This window comes from Cryptomeria japonica, chromosome 10, assembly GCF_030272615.1.
Source record: "Cryptomeria japonica chromosome 10, Sugi_1.0, whole genome shotgun sequence".
Taxonomy (NCBI): Eukaryota; Viridiplantae; Streptophyta; class Pinopsida; order Cupressales; family Cupressaceae; genus Cryptomeria; species Cryptomeria japonica.
In genome coordinates this window covers 313,509,889-313,531,828 of record NC_081414.1, presented here as the reverse complement: position 1 = coordinate 313,531,828, position 21,940 = coordinate 313,509,889, and the positions used below count along the sequence as shown (strand labels likewise).

General features: G+C 36.3%; 1 protein-coding gene across 4 annotated transcripts in view; it reads right to left on the bottom strand.

The window, feature by feature from the left end:
• Window positions 1-21,446, bottom strand: part of LOC131041755 (long-chain-fatty-acid--[acyl-carrier-protein] ligase AEE15, chloroplastic) — a 317,818-nt gene extending 296,372 nt beyond the window's left edge. For 3 of the 4 annotated variants that reach the window (XM_057974954.2, XM_057974949.2, XM_057974953.2), the window contains exons 1-2: window positions 20,842-21,202; window positions 1,200-1,397 (exon numbers count right to left, since the gene is read on the bottom strand). In XM_057974954.2, the coding sequence (XP_057830937.2) occupies window positions 1,200-1,397; window positions 20,842-21,105 (462 nt within the window). In that variant the 5' untranslated portion in view covers window positions 21,106-21,202. Of the gene's footprint in view, window positions 1-1,199; window positions 1,398-20,841; window positions 21,203-21,287 lie in introns of those variants that run through there. The other variant, XM_057974951.2, reaches the window with a different exon arrangement.
• Window positions 21,447-21,940: the final 494 nt, after the last annotated feature.

The window sequence follows — 21,940 nt, the reverse complement described above, 5'->3', positions numbered from 1 at the left end:
GTGACCAACACGTCCCACAACTCTACCAAGTCTACCGTCAACTGATCCTCTCAGTTCTCTTCCATGGTACTTTCTTCGTGTGTGTCGCTGTCCACAACAATTATTGCTAGTTGAATGGCCGGCCCATCAATTCCTTCCGCCTGCCGCCATAATTATCTCTAGGTTCATTCAGGCAACGGCGCCAAAATGTTTAGTCCTTGATGTAAGGTTCGTAAAACCCACAGATAACACAGTCTTGTCCACACGTACCAACTATTCATGTAACAGAACATTCATATATCAAAGCATAAGTAATAATGACAACCAACTAGATCAAGAGAATGATATCTTTATTGAATTATCTAGAATATGTCCATACAACATCCCCCCGTTGCCGAGGTTCCATCCAAGCCATATATAGACTCGACGGTTGGCCAAGTTGCCAACCGTCACCCACTCCTAACTACCCGACGAGAACCTCTCGGCCACTCAACATAAACATAAACACAAATATAACTATCATCCTTACTAACATGTGTTATTGACCCCTAACAAAACCATGTCAGAATTGTTACAAAAATTACTTGAATGTCAAAAGACTATGGCTGCATATCAAAAGGAATGGATTGTGCTCGTGAATCGTCCAAGGATGAAGGGAATGCTTCTGAGAAGGAAGAAAAACCAGACCTGATGGAGATGGCTAGGGTAGTAACCAAGAAGCAAGACAAACAACCTATACACCCACAACAAGAGGATGAAAGGGCAAGATATCATGTTGAATATGTTGTCCTGGATCCTGTGATCCGTTGTGACATGTCTTTTGAGGAGTATTATGATATGAGAATAAGAAACAGGTAGAGGAGGAGAAGGCGCAAGGAGCAGAATCCAAAAGAATCATTCTTGAAAGAGGGAGAACTCAAGAAGGTGGAACTTGAAATAGTAAGAGTCAATGTGAGCACTATTTGTTAATATTGTGTGTTGGTGTAATGACTATCATAGAAGTACCTTGTTGTAGAGATTAGATCATAATCGATATAAGTTACTGCTGGAGTTCAAATCATTTGTGCAAGTTTATTTGTGTTGTTTGAGTTTGATTCTGTTTGAATATAGTTTGGCGAAAATTGTGTTTATATTATTTGGTGAATATTGTTGTTTGTGTTCCAAACTGTTGTCTTCATTGAAAGTTCTGAGAAGGGACATTACAGCTTCTAAATTCTTACCTGTTTGTAAGTCATCTGGGAAGGTGGATCATGATAGTAATCTGCCACAGCGATTCGATCACCATGTTGCTCTGCTGATGTCCTCCAAATATCTGGAACAGCCTTCCATTCAGTTGAGTCTGAAACTTCATTTTGCTCTAAAAATGTGCTCTCAAGAAGTGGGGCACATTTTCTGAATTCAAAAACCTTCTGTCCTGCCTTCAGCAAAAAAAATATAGGGAATCAATTTATGAATAGACATTGAAAAGTGACAGAGACATGATACAAAAACCATAAGAAAAATAATAATTTCATCCTGAGACTAAATAAAACTATAATGTTTATAAAAGTTTGACACCGAGCCATAAAAAAGGAACATCAATTTCAAGGAAGAGATTCGTCAAGCCATCTACAATCTATAATTTGCAAAAGTTCTTCGAGTTTTCCGTAGATTTTCTAACAAACTGAAAATTCTTTAGGCATTCTACAGTTTATATGTGTAAAAGGATATCCATGAAAATTTTCACTCTACGGTCCACACTTGCAAAAAGATCTCCATCAAAAACTTCCCTAGATCTTCAGGCAAACCAGAAAGATTTGCCAACAATTATACATGCAAGAAAATTTCCACCAAAACTTTCCCTAAATTGGCTGAAAAAATGGAAAAAGTCACCAACCATTCTATATGCTATTCTTCTAGAAAGATTTCCATCAAAAAATTTCCAATAGCTTCTGATATATGAGGAGCATTGGCAAACCATTCTCTAGTCTATACCTACAGCAAGACTTCTATAAAAGTTCTCCCTAAATTTTGGGATAATCCAGAAAGTTTCCCCAACCATTCTATAGTCTGTACTTGTAAAATATATCCATCAAAGATTTTTCTAGATATTCGGATAGAACATAGAGTTTTAACTGTTAATGATGATAGCTTCGATCAGATAAATATAATCATGGATGATAATTACATCAATAGAATGATTTATGATTTTGTTATATATGTATACCAATATACATAATAATAATAATTTTCATTATTATTATTACATATATTAATATACATACATACATGGATATTAAATCATAAATCATTATATTGATTTATTCTATGTGGAATAAATAATCATGTTATGAATAAGCATCAATTCGATTGAATGATCAAATGGCTGATCATACATCGATCATCATTACTATTGTTCTTCCAGGTATAAATCTGTGTTTATTGATCTGCATTGAATATCATGCATGATCTAAACCCAGTCGATATTGTGTATCGACTACTTTCATTGATCTTTACTATAATCGATAATGTGTATCGATTTACTACTTGACCTTTATTATAATCGATAATGTGTATCGATTTAATGATGCTTGTGTTATCATCACTCAACATACCGATTAGGAATCAGTTTTGTTAATGAATTATAAACTACCGATTAGGAATCGGTTTTGTTAATGAATTATAAACTACCAATTATGAATCGGTATGATGTTTGCAATGATTAATGAATGGACATATCAATGGAGAGCCATGTCTCCACACGTGTGGAGACATGTCTATCCATTGATATGTCTCCTCACCCATATATATATAATCCACGATAGATCGGTGAAAAGTTACACAGCAATCTATTAGTTTAAGCCTTTGAAGATCAATCTCATTCTTAATGCCCAGCAATATTTGTGATATAATCAGCAACACTTGAAGTATTATCAATACTTGGCAAACCAACATACTTTGTGGACATACTATCTTCTCCTTATACTTGCAGCAACCTACAAGATAAATAAGTTAGTGAGAGCATCATTTGTGAGACAATAAAAATAAAAGATACCTCTATTTCTATCTACTAAGAAATCTAATCTACTTTAACATGGTATCAAAGCAAGGTCAAGGAAGATCCAATTAGATTTGAGATAGTAGATTATCTAGACTCTCATTTTACTCTTAGGAAAAATCACATTCCTTTCTTCATAATGGCAAGCGGAGTCAGATTCGAAGATCGTCTTGAAGGAGCGTCTAACTTTGTATCATGGAAGTTTAGGATCATGCTTACCTTGAAGGAGAATGAACTAGATTCATTTATAATGGGAAAACTACCTGAACCAGATGATGATGTTGAGAAAATTCAATGGAACAAGAACAATGGAAAAGCTATGAAAGTGATCGTGGATGCAGTTAGAGACCATATAGTTCCAGTTATTTCAAAGTATGACACAGCATACCGCATGTTCAAATCACTTGAAGACATGCATGAAATAAACAATACCGGTAGAGCTCTCACGTTGAAAAGAGAACTCCATCATGTGAAGATGAATAAGGGAGAAACTGTCACATCATCTTTTATGAGGATCACTGAATTGAGGGACCAACTTTCTACTATTGGTCATCTAATTGAAAACAAGGAGTTAATGTTGATGGCTCTAAATGGACTCCCAACATCATGGGAATCATTTATTCAAAGAATAAGTGCACGTTCAAAGCTCCCCAAGTTCGATCGGTTGAAGACGGATTGCATTCAAGAAGAACCCAGATTGATCGCCAGGGGGATTAACCAAAATACCACCAATGAACATATTCATGTGTTGAACTCTCACTCTCACAAGAAAGGGAAGAAGAGGAACTTCAAGAGGAAGAAGGACAGGGGCACCAATAGAAAAGTCTCTTCCAAGAAGAGGAGGGACATATCTCAAGTGTAATGTTTCAGATGTGATAAGTATGGACATTATGCCATGAAGTGTCCGGATAGGCCAAAACAACAAGCCTCCATTGTTGAAGTTGAAAAAGCTAGCGTGGAGAATGAACATGAGAAGTTTGTCTTCTATTCAGCCTTATCAAGCCAAGTCTCAACCAGCCTCAACACCTAGGTGATTGATAGTGGAGCCTCGCGTCATACCACCGGATTCACAGAACACCTAGACACTATGGTGGAGAATTCCGATGAGGAAGTAACCATTGGGGACGATTCTAACTACCCAGTCAAAGGGATTGGAACCTATACCATAAATCTGAAATCAGGCATATCTCTTCAGCTCACAAGAATATTATTTGTGCCAAGGATAAAGAGAAATCTAGTCTCCATTTCTGCACTTGAAGACAAAGGGTATAGGATAACCTTTATGGAAGGCAAAGTTCTAGCATGGCCAAAGAACTCCACAATCAAGAAGGTTCATACTATAGGAGTTAGACATGGATGCCTTTACAAACTATGCACTACTCCCACTCAAGCCCTAATTCATGAGACTTCAAATTCAAACGAGATTTGGCACAAAAGATTAGGGCATCTCCATTTTCGTGCTCTACCCTCCATAGAGAAAATGGTGATTGGTTTGCCTAAGCTAAATCAAAATCATGAAGGAACATGCAAGGGTTGTGCCCTAAGAAAGAATACAAAAGGAACTTTCCACAATAGTGATAGCATCTAAAAAATGTATTAGAACTAATTCATTCTGATTTATGTGGACCCATGTTTGTAACCTCTATAGGAGGATTCTTGTACTATGTAATATTTGTAGATGACTTCTCTAGGAAAACTTGGATATATTTTCTTAAATGTAAAGAGTCTGAAGAAATCCTTATGAGGTTCAAGGAATTCAAAGCTCTCGTAGAAAACATGTCAGGGAAGAAAATCAAAACATTAAGGACAGACAATGGGGGGGAATATACTTCAGACATTTTTAAGGAGTATTGTGTAAATGCTGGGATTAGGAGGGAGTTTATTGTACCTTATAATCCCCAACAAAATGTGGTGGCAGAAAGAAAGAATAGGACTATAGTAGAAGCTGCTAGAGCTATGATGTATGATCAAAACATAGAAACTTCATTTTGGGCCGAAGCCTCTGGGACAACTGTCTACATCCAAAATAGATGTCCTCATTCACTTCCAGACAACAAAACACCTGAAGAAGCATTCACTGGAATCAAACCTGATATAAGTCATCTAAGAATCCTTGGTTGTCCTGTCTACTTACATGTACCTAAAGAAAAGAGGTCTAAGTTAGAACCCTCAGGCAGGAAAGGAGTATTTGTAGGCTATAGTGAAACATCTAAAGCCTATAGAATATACATACCTAGTCAAAGATCAATTGAACTTAGCAGGGATGTCATTTTTGAGGAAGACATTGCTTTCAAGAGATCCAAAAGCTCTCATGAGATAGAAGATCAAGATCCTCCTAAAAATATGGAAGAGGATCATGCTCCTGAGATTCAGAGGGAGACTCATGAAGAAATTGAAAGTGAAGGTCAAATTGCTCCCTTAAATGAACCTAGTAATGTAAACAAAAAGAGACCACTTTGGGCTAGGAAGATGATTCAGGAAGCCAAGAATTATACAACACCAAAGGGAACCTTCAGGGAAAGCAAGAGACCTCACAGATTCTCTAGTTATGTTGCCTTGATGAGTGAGATCATAAATTCAAAACCATCTTGTGTTAAAGAAGCTCTCAATCATCAAGTGTGGAAAGATGCTATGTCAGAAGAGTATCAGTCCATTGTAAAAAATGATGTCTGGAACATCGTACCAAGGCCTAAAGAAAAATCTGTTGTATCATCAAAATGGCTATTCAAGATCAAACATGCTGCAGATGGTAGCATTGAAAAACACAAAGCCTGGTTTGTTGCCAGAGGTTTCTCTCAGAAAGAGGGAATTGATTATGAAGAGACTTTTGCCCCTGTTGCCCGATACACTTCAGTCAGAGCCGTAATTGCTATTGCAACATCAAAGAGATGGAAGATCCATCAAATGGATATGAAGACTGCATTCCTAAATGCCACGATTGAGGAGGAAGTCTATCTAGAGCAACCGGAAGGATTTGTTATACATAAGGCTGAATCACATGTTTGCAGATTGAAGAAAGCTTCGTATGGACTCAAACAGGCCCCTAGAGCCTGGTATGAAAGGATTGATCACTACCTCTTGGGATTAGAGTTTTCCAAGAATGATGAAGATCCAAACCTCTACTTTAAGGTAATTGATGGTGATATGTTAATTCTTATTTTATATGTTGATGACCTGTTAATCACAGAGGAAGATCACCTAATTACCCAGTGTAAAAAGGACTTAGCTTCAGAATTTGATATGAAGGATATGGGTATCCTACATTACTTCCTTGGATTAGAAGTTTGGCAGCAGGCAAATGGCATCACTCTGAATCAGGGAAAGTATACTATTGACATTCTGAAGAGGTTTGGAATGATGGAGTGCAAACCCATGTCTACACCTATGGAAACAAATTTGCACAAATTGAAGGAAGCAGCAGTAGACTTGGAATTTGCAGATCCCACTCTCTACAGACAGATAATTGGATCCTTGATGTATTTGGTCAACAATAGACGTGATATTTGTTATGCAGTGAATGCACTTAGCCAGTTTATGTGTGAACCAAAGGAGATACATCTTGTTGCAGCAAAACACATTCTGAGATACCTTCGAGGCTCAATTGGATATGGTCTTAGATATAAACATGTAGACCTAGATCTACATGGATACACTAACTCAGATTGGGCTGGAAGTGTGGTTGACAGAAAGAGCACATCAGGACGTTGCTTCAGTTTAGGATCAGCAATGATCTCATGGATCAGTAGAAAACAATCCTCAGTTGCACAGAGTTCTACAGAAGTTGAGTACATTGCAGCCTCCATGGGAGCAAGAGAAGCGGTGTGGCTTAGGAAATTGCTTGTAGGACTGTTTGGTCATCCCTTGAATCCTATTGTCATCCATTGTGACAACCAAAGTTGCATCAAGCTTTCAGTGAATCCAGTGTTTCATGATAGATCAAAACACAATGAGATTCCTTATCACTATGTTAGAAACGTGGTAGAAAGGAATGTGATCCAATGGGAGTATATTAGTACAAGTCATCAGATAGCAAACATCCTCACCAAGCCACTCTCCAAGATAAAGGTTGAACACTTTCGGGATAAACTTGGTATGGTTGAAAATGTAAATTAAATTTGAGATTGAGTATCTAATTATTTTTATTTGTACTAATATTTAAAGATGTTTAATGTGTAAACTCTTTTATCGTCATGTGTGTGAGTCCATGACTTCATGAGCCCCCTATGGTCATTGTTGAAAGGTGACGACTTTTCAATAATGAACACTTGTATCTGATTGATATTGTAAGGTGACGACTTTACAATGATCAATTTCACTATCATGATGGATATCATGTGACTTGATATCCGTGGACATATCATGATAGTTAATATCTCTTAGACATTATGGTAGATATCATGAGACTTGATGTCATTAAATAAACCATAATAACTCTACAAGAGATCATCATGGTGGATATTATGAGTCTTAATATCCGTGGATATGCCATGATCTGATATCCATTATGGTAGGCATCATGAGACGTGATGCCAAGTGCACATACCATAAATATGGATATTTGTGAGATATGGTGAATATCATGTTGTTGTTTGTAACTAGGAAAGAGGGTTCGGATTGCCTTAAGGCAACATCCGAACCCATATCGGACTGGGACCTTTCCTAAAGGGTTAAAGTGTCCCTAAAACAGGACCAGCCCTATATCTACCACGCCACCCTAAATATCTCCACGCCACACTAAATTAACTTGGCGCCAAATGCATATATTTAATTAAGGCCGACTTGGGGTTATATGGGTTAAAAGCTCATATAAATAAAGTTCAATTGCCAATCTCATTTCATTCGTTATTCATCACTCATGCAACTAGCCAAATTCTTCTGCAACCAAAGTGTGCGAAATCTAGAAGGGAATTGGGCGAATTTATTCAAGGAGATTAAAGGCATTTGGTATTCCTAATTTCCATGATAGAGCAGACCTGATGCAGACTTCTTAGAAGGGCAGATCTGACATGTTAGAAGAGCAGATCTGAAGTGACCAGCTAAGTAATTGTATTGGTACAATTAAGATTGAATACATAATCTGACCTGTGGGTCTTTAGTGCTAGGTTTTTCCTCTTTGGAGGTTTTCCCAGGGTATTTGTGTTGGTCTCTTGTGCACTTGCTTTCATTCTTTCATTTACTTGTTTATAGTTTACTTAATGTTAACAAACAATAAAATACTGAAAATCTGATTACTGATCTGGATCACAAAATTCACATGGTATCAGAGCTAAGGTGTTACTAACTTCAGATTTTAGTAAATCATTTGTTGCATTTAGTTGCTGCTTGTTTTCAGATTAAAATGTCAGGTTTGAGGGCTGAAGATAGACTTGATGGAGCCCTTGCTTTTGCTGCTTGGAAAGTCCGTATTCTACTGATCCTTGAAGAGAATGAACTGCTTAAATTCGTACAAGAAGAAAGGCTGTCCCCTCCTGAAGATGTCGAAGAACTGAAGCGGTTCAAGAAAGACTCCCTCAAGGCTAGGAAGATCATAATTGAATCTGTCAAGAATCATCTTGTCACTGTCATTTCAAAATTTGCTTCTGCCAGGGAAATGATCAAACACTTGGAAGGGGGATGTATGAAGTCAACAACCTCAGCAGGGCTCTTGCTCTAAGGCAGTAGCTACTTCACATAAAAATGAAAGAAGAAGACTCAATCATGGCCTACTTCATGAAGATCAATGAACTAAAGGACAAGCTAAGTACTCTTGATTGCCAAATTTCGGATAAAGACCTTGTCATGATTGCATTAAATGGCCTACCTGATGAATGGGAACCATTCATTCGTAGCATTGGTGGAAGAGCTGATCGTCCCAACTATGAGCATCTTCAATCTGATTGCATTGAAGAGGAATCTCTAATTGAGGTAAGAGGAAAACTCAAGAACTCTCACAAAGATGATAATCATGTTCTCATAGCTAAGTCTAGGAAAGGTGGGCATTGGAAGAAAGAAAAGAGAAGCAAAGATTTTAGATCCTCCTCCTATGATCCAAGGAAGAAGTCAAGAGATTCCTCCCACATTCGTTGTTTCAGATGTGATAAGTATGGTCACTATGCCAGAGATTGTCAGAATGATCCTAAGGAAAGGGAAGTCAATTTAAATGAAGTTGCTGAACAAAAGGAGGACTATCTTCTTATCTTTGCCCTATCAAGCAACATTCCTACTGACAGTGATACTTGGATAATTAGCAGTGGTTCCTCCAGACACATCTCAGGTTTTCGTGAGCATCTTTCAAGTCTGATAGAAAAGGATACCAACCTTCGTGTGGTAATCAGTGATGATGCTCGATACTCGGTAAAAGGTTCTGGTACTACCTCTTTAAAACTAGACTCTGGTATTTCCTTACAACTCTATGATATCCTTTTTGTACCTAGTATTAAAAGAAATCTCATTTCCATTTCTGCTTTAGAAGATAAGGGTTTGCAAATAGCATTTTCTAAAGGGAAAATACTTGCTTGGTCTAAGAAATCTAATTTCAAAACTGCTCGTGTTATTGGAAATACATGTGATGGTTTATATAAGCTTGCAGCTAACTCAATTCAAGCTCTCATCCATGAAGCCCCTGAATCATGCGAGCTATGGCATAGAAGACTTGGCCATCTACACTTTCAAGCTCTTCCCACTCTCGGTAAAATGGTTAAAGGTATGCCTAAACTTAGTTTATGTCTTGATGATGCTTGTAAAGGTTGTGCAATGGGTAAGAATGTGAAGAACCCTTTTCATAAAAGTGATAGTAGGGCTAAAGAAAAGTTAGAACTTATTCATTCATGTTAAGATATAGCCCTCGTGAATCTAAATGATGGTAAATCGGTTATTATCTGGAGAGTGATATATTAACAGAGCATACAGTTCGGAAATTAAACATAAACAAACTAATTGTTATGAATGGTTGCCTCCATAGGGGCATGTCCATACGTGGCAACATAGAGCATACAGTTCGGAAATTAAACATAAAAAAACTAATTGTTATGAACGGTTGCCTCTGTAGGGGCATGTCCATACGTGGCAACTGCCACGTATGGACATGTCCCTACGTAGGCAACCTTTCCTCTTGTATTTAAACCGGATTCAATGATGGAGACGATCAATAACCCACGGCAATCAGTCTTCCAGAATCGTTGTCATTATTCTTCGATCCATATTTCACAACATGGTATCAGAGCCAGCATATTAAGAGAATAAATTAGACAGCCATATTACTCATAAGTATTTATCGGAAGTAAATAACAAATCGACGCAGAGGATATATCCGACTAAGAAAATATTCAAAATGTCAAGTAATATGAGAGTGGAAGATAGACTCAAGGAGCCTCCAACTTCGTTTCCTGGAAGATACAAATCATTGCCATTCTTGAAGAACTAGAATTAGAGTCTTACATAGAAGAAAATCTAGACATGCCAAATGATGAACCAGAGAAATCTACCTGGAAAAGGCGTAATAATAAAGCAAAGAAAATAATTATTGACTCAGTCAAAGATCATATTCTTCCATCTATAGCCAAACTGCCTAAAGCATATGAAGTATTTAAAACCATTAAAAATACATATGAAGTTAACAATGCGAGTAGAATGTTAACCTTGAAACAACAACTTTTAAACATAAAGATGAATAAAGATGATATAATATCTACATACTTTTCAAGGATATCTGAAGTAAAAGACCAATTACAAACTATTGGAAATGAGGTAGATGATCAAGAAATCTCTCTCATAGCCCTAAGAGGATTACCAATTTCATGGGAATCCTACATTCAATGTATTAGCAGAACACCCCCCTTACCCAAATTTGAACAACTTAAGAATGAGTGCATTCAAGAGGAATCTTGACTAATCTCAAGAGGATTAGGGCCAAATAAAGAAGGAGAAATCCAAGCACTTAATACAAATACCTTCAACAAAAAGAAAAAGTTCTCCAAATGGAAGAGAGGAAATAAAAACCATCAGAAAAGAGATATGTCTAAAATTCAGTGTTACAAATGCAACAAATATGGGCACACTCACAGGAATTGTCCAGAAAGGAAGAAAACACAAGCTACTCTAGCCGAAGTCAAAGGAGAAAACTCACTTTTCTTCTTAGCCCTATCAAGCGAAATAAATACAAATAAAAACACTTGGATCGTAGACAGTGGAGCATCAAGGCATATAACTGGATTTAGAAATCAGCTTGAAACACTTAACGGGCACTCAAGTGAAGAGGTTACTATTGGAGATAACTCCACATCCTGTGAAAGGAATTGGGACCTGTACTAACAAACTAAGAAATGGAGTATCTCTACAATTAAAGGATGTTTTGTTTGTACCTCGAATAAAAAGAAATCTAGTCTCAATCTCAGGCCTAGCTGATCAAGGATATCGGGTTACCTTCAATGAAGATAAAGTTCTACTCTGGCCTAAAAATACAAATATCAAAAATGCAATAACAGTAGGTTCAAGAGATGGTAGCCTATACAAACTATGCAGTGATCAAAAGGAAGCACTAAATCTTGAAGTTTCAAATAATAATGAATTATGGCACAAAAGATTAGGACACCTAAGATATAGTGCTCTATCCAACATAAAGAAGATTACTTCAGGACTGCCCCAACTAAAATCTGAACACACAGGCATTTGCAAAGGATGTGCCTTGGGAAAGAATGCGAAAGTTTCTTTTCCCTCAAGCGAGCACAAATCAAAAGTTATTTTAGAACTAATTCACTCAGACCTATGCAGTCCCATGTCAACACCATCCCTGACTAGATCCTTATACTACATAATCTTTGTTGACGACTACTCTCGAAAAACATGGATATATTTTCTAAAGTGCAAAGACTCAAATGAAGTACTATCTAAGTTCAAAGAATTCAAGGCACTAGTAGAAAACTAGTCAGGGAAGAAAATTAAGGTGTTAAGATCCGACAATGGGGGAGAATATACATCTGACAACTTCAAAGACTTTTGTAATTCTGTTGGGATTAAGAGGGAGTATACTGTACCATATAATCCACAACAAAATGGAGTAGCAGAAAGAAAGAACAGAGCCATAATTGAAGCACCAAAGCCATGATGCATGACCAAAACTTACACACTTCATTCTAGGCAGAAGCTTCAAATACAGCAGTCTACATTTAAAACAGATGTCCGCACTCAGTTCTAGAAAACATAACTCCTGAAGAAGCTTTTACAGGGAACAAACCAGACTTAAGTCATTTAAGGATATTTGGCTGTCCCGTATATTACATGTTCCTAAAGAAAAGAGGACAAAACTAGAACCATCCGGAAAAAGAGGTATCTTCATTGGCTATAGTGAAAATACTAAAGGATATCGCATTTACATTCCAGGGAAAAAATCTGTTGAGATAAGTAGAGATGTAAAGTTTGAAGAAAACACTACACTCAAAGAACCTGAGGATGATAACATTACTAAAGAAGAAGAAGATCACATAACTGAGATTGAGAGGGAGAATATCATAGAAAATTCCGAACCTTCAGACACTGAGAGGGAGGACATCATAAGAGCTTCTGAACCTCTTGTTGATGAAAATATTGAAACACTCAATAACAAGAAAAGACCTCAATGGGCAAGGAAAATGATTGAAGAGAATAATGTAGAACCAAATGAAATTTCCAAAGAAAATAAGAGAACAAGAACTCTAAAATGTTATGCTGCACTTCTAACCGAACTCACAAATTCTGAACCAACAAATGTCAGAGAAGCCTTATCAAAACAGGCTTGGAAAGATGCTATGGTTGAAGAATATCAATCTATACTAAAGAATGATGTTTGGGATATAGTGCCTAGACCAAAAGACAAATCAGTTGTCTCATCCAAGTGGTTATTCAAGGTCAAATATGCATCTAATGGCAGCATTGAAAAACATAAAGCTCGCTTTGTGGCCAGGGGATTCTCTCAGAAAGCAGGAATTGATTATGAAGAGACATTTGCCCCAGTTGCCCGGTATACGTCAGTAAGAACAATCATTGCAATTGCAGCATCCAAAGGATGGAAAATTCACCAAATGGACGTAAAGACTACCTTCCTAAATGGTTCAATTGAAGAAGAAGTATATATAGAACAACCAAAAGGATTCACCATACGTGATAAAAATTGTTATGTTTGTAAACTAAAGAAAGCTCTCTATGGGTTAAAACAAGCACCTAGGGCCTGGTATGCAAGGATAGACAAATATCTCTCCAAACTAGGGTACTCCAAGAACCTAGCAGATCCCAACATCTACTTCAAGGCTCCAAATGGCAATATGATTATATTGGTCCTTTACGTGGATGATCTTTTGATAACAGGAGAGGATAATCTCATTGAGAAATGTAAGCAAGATCTGGCAGCAGAATTCGATATGAAGGATCTAGGGCTTCTACATTATTTTCTGGGATTAGAAGTATGGCAGAAGAAAAACTACATCTTCCTAAATCAAGGAAAGTACACCACAGATATTCTAACTAGATTTGGGATGATGGAGTGTAAGCCATTAGCTACACCAATGGAAACTAATTTGCACAAGCTGAAAATTGAGGTAGAAGATTCAGAACATACAGATCCCACACTCTACAGACAAATTGTCAGTTCACTCATGTATTTGGTAAATACTCGTCCTGATATCTGCTATGCTACAAATGTATTAAGTCACTTCATGTGTGAACCTAAGAAGATACATCTAATGGCTGCTAAACACATTCTAAGATATTTACGAGGCACAATCGGACTTGGCTTAAAGTATGAAAATGTTGAGATTCAACTTGAAGGATATTCTGATTCTGATTGGGCCGGAAGTACAACTGACCGTAAAAGTACTACAGGGTGTTGCTTCAGTCTTGGTTCTGCTATGATATCTTGGTTCAGCAGAAAATAGTCAGCAGTTGCACAAAGCTCCACCGAAGCAGAATATATGGCAGCCTCCATGGGAGCTCGTGAAGCGGTATGGCTAAGAAAGTTATTATTTGGATTATTTGGAAAAACTCTGAATTCAACAATAATTCACTGTGATAATCAGAGCTGTATCAAGCTCTCAGTAAATCCAGTTTTTCACAATTGATCCAAACATATTGAGATCCCTTATCACTACATAAGAGATATGGTAGATCGAAACATCATAAAACTAGTGTACATTAGTACTGAAGAACAAAATGCTGATATCTTCACCAAGCCACTTGCAAGATTGAAGATAGAATACTTCAGAAGTAAACTTGGTATGACTAGATTATAATTAAGATTATTAGGATGAAATTCCTACCATGTGTAATTTGTTCATGAATAAATAAATAAAATGTATATTGCAATATTCTAACTGTGTTCAAGAAGATGACGATCTTCTTATGTTTAAGGTTACTATTTCAAGGTGACAATCTTGACAATAGTTGACCAAGTGTCAAGATTGACTACATAAAGTTGTTGTCCCGGACTGTGTCGGATATCTTGATCCTAAAGTATGTGATCATCTCATGATTGACTTCTTAAGTGATTGTCCCAGAATGAGCCGGATATCATGATATTGAGTTTATTGTCATGACAAGACTATATTAAATGTTGTCCCGAATTGTGTCGGAAGTCATGACAGAATATGCTCCCAAGAAAATTACTTAGATCCACTCCTGCTAAGAGGGAGTGTTAAGATATAACCCTCGTGAATCTAACTGATGGTAAATCGGTTATTATCTGGAGAGTGATATATTAACAAAGCATACAGTTCGGAAATAAAACATAAACAAACTAATTGTTCTGAACGGTTGCCTCCGTAGGGGCATGTCCACACAGGCAACCTTTCCTCTTGTATTTAAACCGGATTCAATGATGGAGACGATCAATAACTCACGGCAATCAGTCTTCCAGAATCGTTGTCATTATTCTTCGATCCATATTTCAAAACAATTCAGATTTATGCGGCCCCATGTCTGTAGCATCTCCTAGCGGCTTCCTTTATTATGTTATCTTCATAGATGATTTCTCTAGGAAAACATGGATTTACTTTCTTAAATCTAAAGAGTCTGAAGAAGTCCTAAACAGATTTAAAGAATTCAAAGCCTTGGTTGAAAATACTACTGGAAATTGAATTAAATGTTTAAGGTCTGACAATGGAGGTGAGTACACCTCAGGTAGTTTTTATGATTTTTGTATTAAGGCAAGAATTAAGAGAGAGTTTTGTGTTCCCTACAATCCTCAGCAAAATGGAGTTGCTGAAAGAAAGAACAGGACCATTGTTGAAGCTGCAAGAGCCATGATTCATGATCAAGACCTGCAACCTTTCCTATGGGCAGAGGCATCCAAAACAGTAGTTTACATTCAGAATAGATGTCCTCATCGTGCTCTAAAGAATGTAACCCCTGAAGAAGCCTTTACAGGAATCAAACCTGACATCAGCCACCTAAGGATATTCGGGAGCCCTGTGTATGTTCATGTGCCTAAAGAAAAACGAACCAAGTTGGATCCCTCTTGAAAGAAAGGCATTTTAGTGGGATACAGTGAATCTTCCAAAGCCTTCAGGATCTACATTTCAGGTCAAAGGTATGTTGAGGTAAGTAGAGATGTAACTTTTGAAGAAGATATTGCTTTCAAAAGATCTAAGTTCATTGTCTGATAATGATGATATGGTGATTGAAAATCAAGATTCAAATGTTGATGCTAACCCTGAGATACAGAAGGAGCCCATTGACCTCCCAGATCAAGAAGTTCGGGATGATCATGCAGAACCCATGGACTCTACAGATATACCTAAGGATATTGTGGTCAGCAAGAAGAGGCCACTTTGGGTTAGAAACACTATTCAAGATGCTTAAGGATTTGTTGCTCCCAGAGGAACCTTTAGAGATAGCAAGAGACCCCAAAATCACGCCAACTACATTTCTGTAATGTGTAATATCATTGAGTCTGAACCTCATGATGTCGAAGAAGCTATGTCTCATCATGCTTGGAAATTAGCCATGGATGAAGAGTATGGGTCTATCATCAAGAATGATTTTTGGGACATTGTACCCAGACCCAAAGGTAAGTCTGTTGTTTCTTCTAAATGGTTGTTTAAAATTAAGTATAATGCTGATGGTAGTATTGAAAAATATAAAGCTAGATTTGTAGCTCGTGGTTTTTCTCAAAAGGAAGGAATAGATTATGAGGAAACATTTGCTCCTGTTGCTAGATATACTTCTATTAGATCTATAATAGCTATTGCTGCAGCCAAAGGTTGGGAGCTACATCACATGGACGTTAAGACAACCTTCCTCAATGGTGTCATTGAGGAAGAAGTCTATATTGAGCAACCAGAAGGTTATGTAATCCATAAAAGAGATTCTCATATCTGCAGGTTGAAGAAAGTCTTATATGGGCTCAAACAGGCTCCTCATGCTTGGTATGAAAGAATTGATAAATACTTACTAAGCTTAGGATTTTGTAAGAATGATGTTGATGCTAACATTTACTTGAAGATATATAATAATCATATGTTTATTTTGGTTTTGTATGTGGATGATTTATTTCTCACTGGTGAAAATAAATTAATCACGAGATGTAAGAAAGAATTAGCCTCAGAATTTAAAATGAAGGATTTAGGTCTAATGCATTACTTCCTAGGGTTAGAAGTGTGGCAAAAACCCAATGAAATTTTTCTAAGTCAAGGAAAGTACACTATTGATATTCTGAAAGATTTAGAATGATGGACTATAAACCCATGTCTACTCCTATGAAATCTAACTTAAAGAAGTTAAGTGTTTCTACAGCTAACTCTGAACTTTGCAGATCCATCTGAGTACAAGCAGCTGATTGAATCCTTGATGTATCTAGTCAATACTAGACCAGATATCTGTTATGTTGTGAATGCCCTCAGTCAGTTCATGAGCTTGCCTAAACTGGTTCACCTGGTTACTGCCAAGCACATTCTAAGATACCTGCGTGGCACTATTGGTTATGGGCTGAAGTATTCATTCAATACCTCAATCTTCTTGGAAGGCTATTCAGATTCAGATTGGGCAAGAAGTGTCAAGGACAGGAAAAGTACTTTGGGTATCTGCTTCAATTTAGGCTCTACAGTAATCTCTTGGGCATGTAGAAAGCAATCTTCGGTAGCATTGAGCACTGCAGAAGCTGAGTACATCGCAGCATCTGTCGCATCTAGAGAAGCAGTATGGCTTCACAAACTTCTAGTTGGACTATTTGGTCAATCTAGTGGTCCTACCACTATTCATTGTGATAATCAAAGTTGTATAAAGATGTCGGTAAATCCTGTGTTCCATGACCGGTCCAAACATGTGGAAACGCATTATCACTTCATTCAGGATATGGTGCAAAGAGGCACCATTCAGCTAAAGTATATTAGCACAGATGAATAGGTTGCAGATATTCTTACCAAACCCTTATCCAGAGTGAAGTTCGAATACTTCAGAGACAGATTTGGTATTGTGGAAAATGAAACCCTAGTTGAGAGGGAGCTTCAATCTCAGTGACTCTGTCTGCAGCATTTTGATCATTCTTTGCTTGTGTGCAAGAATGAAAGGATCCACTCTATGCTTGTGTGCTAGATGGAAAATTGTAATTATGTAAAGACCCACTTGTGTATTACACTTTCTATGCTTGCGTGCTAGAACCATCCTATGCTTGTGTGCTAGGTGGAAGATGTAATTCTATGCTTCTGTGCTAGATGGAACTCTAAAGGTTCAGATTATGTATTCTCTTCTTCCCTAGTTAAGAGGGAGTGTTGTTTGTAACTAGGAAAGAGGGTTCGGATTGCCTTAAGGCAACATCCGAACCCATATCGAACTGGGACCTTTCCTAAAGGGTTAACGTGTCCCTAAAACAGGACCAGCCCTATATCTACCACGCCACCCTAAATATCTCCACGCCACACTAAATTAACTTGGCGCCAAATGCATATATTTAATTAAGGCCGACTTGGGGTTATATGGGTTAAAAGCTCATATAAATAAAGTTCAATTGCCAATCTCATTTCATTCATTATTCATCACTCATGCAACTAGCGAAATTCTTTTGCAACCAAAGTGTGCGAAATCTAGAAGGGAATTGGGCGAATTTATTCAAGGAGATTGAAGGCATTTGGTATTCCTAATTTCGGTGATAGAGCAGACCTGATGCAGACTTCTTAGAAGGGCAGATCTGACATGCTAGAAGAGCAGATCTGAAGTGACCAGCTAAGTAATTGTATTGGTACAATTAAGATTGAATACATAATCTGACCTATGGGTCTTTAGTGTTGGGTTTTTCCTCCTTGGAGGTTTTCCCAGGGTATTTGTGTTGGTCTCTTGTGCACTTGCTTTCATTCTTTCATTTACTTGTTTATAGTTTACTTAATGTTAACAAACAATTAAATACTGAAAATCTGATTACTGATCTGGGTCACAAAATTCACACGTGACTTGATATTCTTGGTTATACCATATCTCCTACTATCACGATAAGGTATCTTTCCTCCTTCACAATTAATGGATCTATTGTGTTATACTCTTGGATAGATTTTATCCTCCCTAGCTAAGAGGGAGTGATAATGATGATAGCTTCATGGATGATAATTACATCAATAGAATGATTTATAATTTTGTTATATACGTATACCAATATACATAATAATAATAATTGTGTTTGTTATTATTATTACATATATTAATATACATACATGGATATTAAATCATACATCATTATATTGATTTATTCTATGTGGAATAAATAATCATGTTATGAATAAGCATCGATTCGATTGAATGATCAAATGGCTGATCATACATCGATCATCATTACTATTGTTCTTCCAGGTATAAATCTGTGTTTATCGATCTGCATTGAATATCGTGCATGATCTAAACCCAGTCGATATTGTGTATCAACTACTTTCATTGATCTTTACTATAATCGATAATGTGTATCGATTTACTACTTGACCTTTATAATAATCAATAATGTGTATCGATTTAATGATGCTTGTGTTATCATCATTCTAACATACCGATTAGGAATCGGTTTTGTTAATGAATTATAAACTACCAATTAGGAATCGGTTTTGTTAATGGATTATAAACTACCAATTATGAATCGGTATGATGTTTGCAATGATTAATGAATGGACATATCGGTGGAGAGACATGTCTCCACACGTGTGGAGACATGTCTATCAATCGATATGTCTCCTCACCCATATATATATAATCCACGATAGATCGGTGAAAGGTTACACAGCAATCTATTAGTCTAAGCCTTTGAAGATCGATCTCATTCTTAACGCCCAGCAATATTTGTGATATAATCAGCAACACTTGAAGTATTATCAATACTTGGCAAACCAACATACTTTGTGGACATACTATCTTCTCCTTATACTTGCAGGTTGCCAACATACTTTGTGGACATGCTATCTTCTCCTTATACTTGCAGCAACCTGCAAGATAAATAGGTTAGTGAGAGCATCATTTGTGAGACAATAAAAATAAAAGATACCTCTATTTCTAGCTACAAAGAAATCTAATCTACTTTAACATTAACAACCATTAAAAAATCTAGAAAAAGGATTTCTGTCAAAATTCTCCCCATATTATCTTCTATTTTTTTCAGCTTTTTATTATTTTCCCTGCCCAAGATATATCTAGTCGTTCTTATCTATTTTCTGTGATTGTTTTTAGTTTTAAATAAGGAAGCATATCGAAGTAGTTGAAAATTTTATTACACAACAATACTCTAAATTTGTGTCTATCCCACATGTATGACAATTGTGAGAAATAGGTGGTTTATGTTGAATTTAAAGAGCAGATAAAATAATAATAAACAACTAAAAATAAAGACAATCAAAACTAGACACATAACACAGCAAATCATGTGGTTCACCATTGAAGGCTACATCTACGGGAAAGCAGGGGAATATCTTTATTCACTGCTTCTCTGATACGCCATACATAATCTGCACTCGTCTTTTTATACAAATGTTTAACTCTTCAAATATAAAGAAACAGCAAAGAAATGAAAAGAGAAAGGAAAGGAATGATCAGATGACCATTGAACTTCACATTCTCAACAGTTTACGAGACACTGTCTGCACCAAAAACCTGAAGCTTGACTATGAGGTGCAAGTCCCCTGGTCGATGGCTTAATATCCTCCTCGAGTACAAACATCTCGAGCTCTCTGCATTTTGACCATCCCTAGATTTACTAACATCACTCAAGTACTAGCACTTCTAGCTCTCTCTAGTACTGACGTTCCTGTTTGATTCTGCAAGCATGCCTTGTGGATCTTCCCTAGCTTACTAAAATCACCGACGTGACATGTCTAGCTCTCTAGCAATTCCGTAGTCATGTCTTTTGGGTTTTTCCTAGCTTACTAACATCTCTCGAGTATTAACATTTCTAGCCGTCCCCAGTTCTAACATCCCTAGCAGTTTCACCGTGGATCTTCCCTAGCTTACTAACATTACTAGTGGTCTAGGAATCATGCCTTGCAGGTTTCCTCGACTTGTGGCGGTTATCATGAAATGTAATTCTCAAGATTCTAACTTAGAAGCAGTTTACAAAGAAAGTGGCATATTCCACTAGTTTAGGATTTCATTCCACTGTTATACTCTTGACTGGTTTTAAGGTAAATCGTAAGAACAATTTGCCGTCTTAGGTCTCTATTATGTGGAGCTTAAAACAAGTGATATCTATGAAAAATGTTTAAACCCAACATGACTATGGCCTAGCAGTAGCTATGCATACAGAGAAAGGAAAAACATAACAACAAATCATAAGAGACTATTGCCTAACAAAGATCAGTCCACTAATCAATAAAAAACAGAATTGAAAAAAGATTTTTGTTTTTTATCCAATATTCTACCTCAATTACGCAATAAATCCGGAAATTTCGATTGGTCCGCAATATAGACCTCCGATAACTCGATGGGAAAAACTTGTCCCGTATTTTTCCTTCACCAAAAGCAAAAGGCCTGCAAATTCTTTCATGTTTGACAGTGCTAAACCTAGCACCACCATTCACAAAGCCATATGCAGGCAATGAAATTGACATAGCTGAACCTCTGAATCCAAAGCTTGTGCTAAAAATAACGAACATCCCCTGCATATAAGCAGGGCAAGATATCATTCATTGATTTCAAAGCAAACAAAAAAAGCCGAATCAGTCTGTTTGATTGTAATTGGAATATACTTCCATTCGACTATGCACTCGATAAAATTTTGTCACTACATTCAAAAATGCTTACGAAACACCTATATATAAAATATATAAATAATAAAAATTAAGAGATACAGATTTAAGAGACATGCCTGAAAATGGCGAACAAGGCTTCATTGGGATAATTTGTCAGGCATGTTGCAGATTCAAAGATGAGATGTTAAATTAGTTATACAGCTTTTATTGAAGGAAGAACCATCCTAATCGTCAAAAATGTTTACGTGAGTGGCATTAGGTTTTTACTGTCCATTCAAATAAATTTGCAGTTTATTTTTATCCATTTAATCTCATTAGTGTTTAGGAATTGAATTTATCTTATTTATATTTTTTATTTAAATTTTAGTGTATGATATTTATTTTTTAAATTAAATAATTTTTTGAAATTTTATAGTAATTTAATATATAGAAAAATATATAGATTTAGATTATATACATATATATATTAGTATTGTCAAGTGATATTTTTAACTCCTTATTAACAAGAAGATTTTAAATAATACATAATTTATAAATATGAAAAATAAAAATATCTATACAAAATTAAGAAAGTCAATATCTCAACAATTTCTCATTTTTCACTTGAAAATTAAAAATTCAATCAATGAAATATTAATTGTTTTTAATATTTTAAAATATCAAATTTAATTTATTTTCAAATCAATACATTAATTATAGCAAATATTAAATCAATACATTAACTATAGCAAATATTATTTAAACAATAAATATAATTTGTAACTTTATC